The 9,077-nt window shown below is 38.1% G+C and overlaps 1 protein-coding gene across 1 annotated transcript; it reads left to right on the top strand.

The window, feature by feature from the left end:
* The first annotated feature begins 2,002 nt into the window (after positions 1–2,002).
* Positions 2,003–5,044, top strand: LOC112170799 (receptor-like protein 7). Its single transcript, XM_024308097.2, has 2 exons — positions 2,003–2,112; positions 2,267–5,044. The coding sequence occupies exons 1-2, from the start codon at positions 2,035–2,037 to the stop codon at positions 5,042–5,044; spliced, it is 2,856 nt and encodes a 951-aa protein (XP_024163865.2). The 5' UTR covers positions 2,003–2,034.
* The last annotated feature ends 4,033 nt before the right edge of the window (positions 5,045–9,077 follow it).

Here is a 9,077-nt window from a genome sequence, read left to right as displayed (position 1 = left end):
AATTCCAGAGCCCATCAAGCGGGCTTGGTCCCGGCCCATCATCTTTTGATGCCATGTCGTACGCCACAAGCCCAGGACCTTTGTCCGACCCCCTCCGCCAAGACCCGTGACACCAAGATCTACACAGTTGTGACCTCTAGCCTCGTCGACCCAAACCGCCGCGCCCTACGCCTCCACAGCTCCCGTCCTGCTGATCCAATCCTGAATCACGCCAGTTCAACGCTTCACAATCTGCCCCACCGTCGTCAATTGAGAACCCATGCCGCCAGTTTTAATCAGCATGACCATGCCGCCGGTTAGAGATGCAGCCAGAAAACACAAGCCAAACGTTGTCAAAAACAATCTTGAGCACAACCACCCATGGAGCACCCTCGAAACTGATCGGATCAAAGACCCGTTCGGCAGCATACCCAAGACGTCGGCGAGTCCGGAGGCCAACACCGGTCGTGGTGTCGCCGGACTAGCTCGATTGCACAATCAGTGAAGAAACCTGTTTTGGGGTTCTAGGGTTTCTAGAGTAAGAGAAAAATGTAGGAGTGTATTGAGATAATGTAGGAATATTAAAAATAGTAAATGTCATTAACTAGAACAATAAAATAAACAATAAGAAACAAATGGTTAATAATATTAACTTATTGCTTACTAAAATTTTAGAGTGAATAAGTAGTAGGAGAAAGAAGTGAAGAAAGAAAATTATAGTTTTCTTCGTGCAATAAATGAATGAAATTTTGAATGATTTATATAAGTCGAATTTTAAACTATTTATATAAGTTAAAATTTAAAATGTTGTTGTAAAAAATTTGAAACATCTGGTAAGTATAATTCAAAATGTAATTGATTGTTCTAAGTTAGTTATTAATTAGATAGTAGGCAAATGAATATATATTAGAATGTAATGTTACAATCGTGACACAAGGTGCAGAGAGTTGGCTAAAGATTTCAAAAAGCAACGAAGTGGTCAAGGTTCCAGCCTTATAACTTAGTTGACTTTTTTATTAGAAATAATTTTAGGCCAGCTAGTTGTGGGCCACAATGTTTGACTATGCATGTGAGAAAGGGTAGTGGCCTATAGAGGCAACTGATGTTTCTCATTACCTTCATCAAATTGACTTGGATTTCTAGCCAATCCCTGAATTTATGTCATCTCACCCCCTTTTTGGAGGACTTGACGTAATCTCAGCTCATCTTAAGTGACGATTTACTGGTAGACCGTGACCAGACTATATCTATACTATTATTAAGAAAAGAGAGAGTTTGTTTTCCATAGCTGATTTTTTTTACAAATTTATTTCTTATATATTAAAATATTTTGAATCAGAAATAAGCAATAGGGATAATAAAGTCCATTAACAAAATAAAAACAAAAATTAAATTAAATGTGTGAAAACGTGGTGGGTGGAAACTTCCACTATTTTTAACTACCTCCACCACACACTCTTAATAAAAAAATAATAGTAATAAAAAATAAAGAAAACCAACATTCCACACACAGCGTGTGTAGGCCAATACCAGTAACAACTATCACAGGACGTCAAAAGTAAACAAGCTTCACGCGTCAATTGAGACATGCAACACGATGAATATTTTAGTTGCTTTAGAGCAACTCCAACAGTTTCCTTATAATTTCTGTATTATAGGAAAACAAAAGTCAAAGCTTTAGCCTATTTTTCTTCTCCAACTTCAACAAATTCCCTATTTTACAGCGATATCTAAAATCTCCATAATTCTTCCTTAAAATTTTAGAGATTGCTGTAAATTTAGGGAATTTGGTTTTCTCTTTCCTCACTATCCCTAAAATGGGGGATAATTATAGGAAATCTATTGGAGCAAAAGACACTCATTTTTTCTTTAAAAAAGAGAAAAATTAAAATATAAGAAAGTTGTTGGAGTTGCTCTTAATAACTTTTGCATGTAGGACATTGTATGGAAATTAAGCTGGCTGGTCTATAAATAGCTCTCGTTCTATCCCACTTTATTCACACTACACTTCTCTAGAGAACTACAGCATAGCAAATCAAAATTTACTTACATTATATGATGGGGTTATCCCATTGCTTGTTACTATTTTTCATCTTTTTCTTCAAGGGGTGCAATACCGGTACTTCCCATGAGGTACCCAGCAGTACTGTTCATAAAATAAATATGCCTCTTCTGTTTTTGTTGTTAATGTTCTTTCGTATTTCGATTCCTAACTGTTGTTGTTGTTGTTGTTCTTTCATGTTTCGGTTGCTAATTGATCTTGATACTACGTACGTACACTTTGCAGCAGCTATCTTATTGTCATGATGAGGAGAGCTTTGCCTTGCTACAATTCAAGCAAAGCTTTACTATCAATGCATCTGCTTCGGGTTTAGAGGGGGCTTACCCGAAAGTGTTGTCCTGGAAACAAGCTCAAGGAGGAAACAACATCAGCTGCTGCACATGGGATGGGGTCGAGTGTGACGAACACACGGGTCATGTGATCGGGCTTGATCTCAGAAGTAGTTGTCTCTACGGCTCTATTCACTCTAACAGCTCCCTCTTCAGTCTTGTTCACCTTCGGGGGCTGAACCTTGCCGATAATCACTTCAATTACTCTCAAATTCCTACTAGCATTAGGAATTTTCCGAGGCTCACCCATCTCGACCTCTCTGCCTCTGTATTTTCTGGTCAAGTCCCATCGGAAGTTTCACAGTTGGTCAAGTTGTCACTTCTTGATCTTTCTTTCAATACCGACCCTTCGTCGGGTGTAGGATTGTTGACACTTGATGGATCCAATTTGAGAAGTCTAGTTCAAAACTTAACTAATCTTCAACATCTTCGTCTCCGTTTCATCAATATATCTTCTCCAATACCCGATTCCATGGCCAATTTATCATTTTTGACAACCCTTGACTTCCATCAGTGTCACTTGTTTGGAGATTTCCCAGTTAGAATTTTCCAGTTACAAAACTTGCAAAATCTCTATCTCAGAGACAACCAAGATCTCATTGGTTATTTGCCTGAATTTAATAAAAGTAGTCCTCTCATAACTCTCGATGTTCATGGAACTAGATTTTCAGGGAACTTAGCCTTGTCGATCAGAAAGCTTGGTTCTTTGAAACAGCTGGATGTGGCTGCGTGCAATTTTTCAGCAGGGTTAGTTCCATCTTCGCTGGGTAATCTCAGAGAACTGACTTATCTAGACATTTCAGCAAACCCATTTGGAGGTCCTGTTCCAGATTCTTTTGCAAACCTTACAAAATTGTCTGTTTTTAGGATTTCTTCGAGTCTACTAACTGGTCCAATCCCATCCTGGCTGGGTAATTTTAGCGAACTAAAGTACCTAGACTTTAATTATAACAGCTTGAGTGGTTCAATTCCTACATCATTTTCCAATCTCACAAATCTCCAGATTCTTTATCTTCAGTCCAATAACCTGAGCGGTATAGTGGAGTTTCAAACATTTCAAAACCTACAAAATCTCAAGCAACTAGTTCTAAGCTCCAATTCTCTGGAATTTTTCTCTGAATCCACAGCAGTGAATGCAAGTACTGTTCCACAGTTCACCCATCTAAAGTTGACTTCATGCAACTTAAGAGAGTTCCCATATTTCCTGAGCTATCAAAAACATTTGCAGTATTTGCTCCTTAATAGAAACAAAATCCATGGGCAAGTACCAAAATGGATGTGGAACATGAGCACAGAATCCTTGGTTCACCTAGATATTTCTTATAATTTCCTGTCAGGCCAACTTCCTGTTTTCTTTCCTTGGGTCAACCAACTACACTTGGGTCTTTCTTCCAACATGTTCCATGGGCCACTGCCGATACCTGCATCATCCACTTTAGTCTATGAAGCTCATACCAACAAATTTACTGGAAAGCTTTCACCAGTGATCTGCAATATGAGTTCTCTTCGGGCCCTTGAATTGGACAATAACAACTTGAGTGGCATGATTCCGCAGTGTTTCGGAAACTTCAGTGATCCATTGACACTTCTACTTCTTCGAAATAACTCGTTTCATGGCACTCTACCACAAACATACACCAACAAAAGCAACTTGAGGATACTTGATGTGAGTCAAAATCAATTGCAAGGGCAACTGCCAAGGTCATTGGCCAATTGTCTGATGCTTGAGACTTTGGTCCTGTCAAACAATTACTTCAATGATGTCTTTCCCTTTTGGATGGCTACTCTACCTGAGTTGAAACTTTTGGCAATGCGGCATAATGCGTTCCAAGGATTGATAGGAAAGGGTGAAAACAATCAGCGGTTCCCAAAGTTGCGTGTCTTTGATATTTCTCACAATAACTTCACAGGCAAATTTGTAGCTGAATACGTCTTCTCCAAGTATGCCATGAGATCAGTCAACCAGTCCACCTATATCTCGGTTGTCATCAATTACGACTCTGGTAATGATTGGCTCGGTCATGAAGCTTATGATTCCACGATTAATATAACCATTAAAGGTGTGGATAGATACTATCCAAGGATTCAAGAAGCTTTTGCAGTCATTGATATCTCAAGCAACAAATTTGAAGGGAAGATTGATGAATCCATTGGGAGTCTAAAAGGGCTTTGGTCACTTAATTTTTCCAATAATCTTCTCAGTGGTCGTATCCCGTCATCGTTTGGGAACTTGACGAATCTTGAAGTACTAGACCTTTCCAATAACAAGCTCTGGGGAGAGATTCCCAAACAATTGGCACAGCTGACATTCCTTGCACAATTCAATGTCTCTCACAACAATCTCACAGGTCCAATACCGCGTGGACCGCAACTCAATACCTTCTCTATCAATTCATATAAGGGAAATCCTGGATTGTGCGGAGATCCTTTGCCAAAGAGATGTCAGAGCTCTAATGCCCCACCGGAACTGCCACCTTCAAACACAGAAGAAAATGATTCTGGAAGTGAATTTGAATGGGCTTTTGTGCTCGCTGGATGCGGAAGTGGGTTCGTGGTGGGAGTTGTGCTTGCGGACTTGGCCATCACACGGAGGCGTGAGTTCTTTCTTGAGATAGTTGGAACGTTGATCAGACTAATGGAAAGGATCACAAGCCGGAAGGGGTTTGGACGCTGAAATTGATGAGTTTATTATAGAGTTAACGCCATTGTTATGTTGTGTTTTATTGTCTTTCTATATTTGTTTCTTAGCTAGTTACTCCTGCCTGCTAGCTGATTGGTATCTATATATGTCTTCAGATTTGTTCACCTAAGGGATAATTTTAAGGGACTGTGAGGGACAAATGCATCTAAACCACATGTATTAAATATAAAAGCAGAAATTATAACAACTTAAAACTATGCATTTATTTTCAGCCGACAGATTCACTTGTCTCTCACAGTCCCTTAAAAACTGTCCCTTAGGTGAGCAAGTTTTTATATGTCTTAGTAAGGAGTACGTGTCTACTATGGTTTAAAGGTGATTCTGAGGTGATTGTGTTTTATCTTTTGCTCATCTGATTAGCCCGTTTATCAGGTAATCAGTTTGTATTTTGTGGAAATTTTTACAGATTTGGTAATTGCATTGCGCAGTTTTGAGTAGCTTGGATCGTACATATCTAAATCATATTGCTTTAGTAAAAACCAAAACCGTACCTAGAAATTAAAGAAGTTAAGCACACATATAACCGATAAGCACATCGAATTTCATTTGCACAAAATTGAAACTTTCCAATGCATTAATATTTGGAAAAATAGCCAAATTATCCTCTAACTTTTCTCATGCATCAAATATTTACTTTAATAACACATACATAAAAATCCTAACTTAGGCAATTCCAAAGTCCCCTATCTGAAATATTGCAGGTTTAACTACATTCGCTTTTCTAGGCCAACACTGTTACCTTTCATGTTCTGCGTAACTGGAGTCCTAGTCTGACAACCAATCCAATTATTTATATCACTTGAAACTTAATTTGGAAACGGATTCTCAAGTTGATTAGAGTTACCAAAGCCTCTGCTTTTCACATTGATTTCAATATCGATATCAAAGACAACTTCAATTTCCGACATGATATTAACTCAAAACTAGACATATTATTTTTCTTGCCAATCACTTGTCAAGAGATCAAGGATCATGGTGTGCAAAACAAACATTCAAATTCACAACCCACAGTGTTCCCTTAGACAATCAGACTAAAACTTCTTTGTTAACAAAACAATGGATTTTTTTGTTTTTTTTTTTTTTTGTCGATTACTTTGGACACACATTTCAAACCAATCCCATTTCAATTGTTCAATTGATCATTTTGTCATATCTGCACTAACTTTGGATAAACAATTATCCATGGTTCCCTTCATTCCATGCCATACCTTTAACAATTCCAAAATAACTTAAATAGTCCCCACAACAGATTATATTCCAAATATGCCGATGATCATTGCTTAATGGTTCCATCCAATTCTGCAACTCCTCTGTTATTGACCCAAACCAAGCATTAATTTGCATTCATGAACAATGAATAAGGTCGAGAAAGACCAACCAAAACCCAAACTCTCACTATTCATCATCTGTCTCTAACACACAACAACGTTTCAAATAAAATGAGGACCCAATTTCGAATAGAGAAGCTGAAGACAACAACCCTTACCATGACTTCAGTTCGAATGAAATTCAATATTCTGCTGCTAAATCCCTTCAGCCAATTTCACCAAATTAATGCTCAACTCCCTGCTTTGCTACCCAATTCAAAAATGAGCCAAGGACTCTAGAACCATTACCGGAATCAGTAAACTCGGTGGTGGCCGGCGTCACCCAAAATTACAATTCCTCCAAAACTCAATCGAATTCAAAAAAAAAATTATACCGTCACTTAGAGCGTGAAGATTTGATCGAGTTTCATACCTCATGACAAACAATCGCCGGAGCCACCGGAAGACGTCAAAGAAACGTCGGAAAACATAAAATTTGTCAGCTTCGATTCTCTCTCTACACCCAGCGACTGGACCAACGGAGGCTGGAAGTGAAACCACGGCGAGAAGACGAACCAAACCACACCGGTTTTCCACCGGACGAAGAAGTTCCGGTCGAGTTGCTTTCGCGGGTCGTCCGATCGAGGAACCGGGTCTCCGGCTGTGGAGATTTCTGATGCGTGGATCTGATCTGGGGGGTATTTTAATTTATACTCCAAATTTAAAATTAATAACCGCCCGGATCAACAGGTTGTTTATTTCACGGCTGAGATCGCTTCAGTCTATTTTTATTTTCCATTAAACAAATTCTATAATCCCAAACATTCGGAAAATCATAACAATTAGTTCAGGAGTCTGAAGACTTCCACAAAAATTAGCACGGACTCGTTGTGAAGTGTGTGTTTTATCATCAGACCTATAAATTGAAAGTTTCGCCTCAAGAAAAATTCAGAAAATATTCTCAAAAATCTTTAACAACTGTCGAGACTACCAATCAAATCTGGGGGGTTCTAGTTGGACTTCCAAATTTGTTATTTGGACCTCTCTTACTTATTGGATCTCTAATTCATTTTTTTTAAATACTTAAATAGCTAAGTGCACCTCCTTAATTTTACCAAAATATCTTTAAACAATTAAATTTATTCTTCAACAATCTTTTGTTATATTTATTTTTTATTTTTTATTATCTTTATTAATTCAATTAAGAGAAGAAGAAGCATAATGAATTGACCAAAATATTGCAGATTTGGACTGGTCAAGTAAGTCAAGTTTTAGGTATTAACGCTGCTCGTGAGCCTTCCGGGTATTAACGCTCGAACTTGAAGAAGAGCCTTTACTAAAAGCGAGATTCTTTGATGTTGGTTTCCCTGGTCCTATGAATCAATCCAACATTTTGGAGTGTCGTAAGCCATCGAGAATTGAAGATATAAGCTTTGAAGAAAAAGTTAGGGGAAGCAGCAGAACAAACTGATGAGAAATTACAAGTATTTTTTGTTACTCTTGCATTCATCTATCCCTTCCTAAAGTTGAAACAAATAAGGAGCAGTTTTGCTTACAAGTATAAAGACCAAACTTATCTAATTCCATATTCAAAACATGAGACTTTAATAGAAAACAATAACAATTTAAAATTTTCTACAAATGTATCATCTTGCATCCAAGCATTGGAGATTGAAGGGAGAACATACTTTGAAAGTAAAAAGAAAAACGCTGTTAGTTTGTCGTGGGAGGTAAGAAGAGTTTTTTTTTTTTTGTCTTTTCTCTTTCTCTCTGTATCCTTATATGTCTTTTTATATGAGTTGACAAAGTCCAATAACTATTGAAAAATAATAGAGGTCCATATAGCAAATTTGGAGATCCAACTAGAACCACCCATCAAATCTCAAACTATCATGCATGATATCTCTGTAGCTTTTTTGCACCTTTGGGAATCTCATTTGGTTCTAAAATCCTTCTCTTTTTGCGTCTGCCTGGTTGTTTGTGATAGAATGGTGGAAGAATCAGCATGCCACCTTTTAGGCCACAAGTCTTGATTGGATATTGGGGAAAATTGATGGCCTTCCATATTTAACAGACAATTCTCTTATGGCCTCCCTACATTGTGTCATAGTTGGAAACTCTAGACCCAGTTTGAAGTGTGGATCCCTTAAGTCAGTATCTCTTCTATACTACTTGAACTTTGGTTGTTTTATAGGCTCATTAACCTCTTCATCACTTGAACTCTCATCAAGGTTCTCAAGATCATCGATGTCCACAGATCAGTCATCAGACTCCTCTCTCCAAGTTCCACATCCTGATCAACTTCAATTTCATCTACAACACAAGTCGTGAACTGCCTTGATCATATCTTCATCACTCTGGACATATTCTTCATCCACCAACCACTGCACATTTTCAGGATCCAGTGCATCTTCATCATTGCTGGAATCCTCGTCCAAATCATTATCTACCAAGATATTAACACCAACAATTCCAAATGTAAAACTGTTTGAGACTTTGAGGTTGGGGTCTCTAATGGGTGAATTGACCTCCCCTCCCCACCTTAATTTTTTGGTATGGGTTTAGTATCTTGAGTTAAGGTCTTGATTGCCTAAAGTCTTAGACACACTATGAACACACTATGAAAGGATTAAAATCATATGCAGTTTATTTGGACGGGAGATTCAAGTGAGTGAAAGGCATATCTGTGATCTTCCAAT

The sequence above is a fragment of the Rosa chinensis genome, chromosome 1, assembly GCF_002994745.2.
Source record: "Rosa chinensis cultivar Old Blush chromosome 1, RchiOBHm-V2, whole genome shotgun sequence".
Taxonomy (NCBI): domain Eukaryota; kingdom Viridiplantae; phylum Streptophyta; class Magnoliopsida; order Rosales; family Rosaceae; genus Rosa; species Rosa chinensis.
This window is presented reverse-complemented; position numbering and strand designations above follow the sequence as displayed.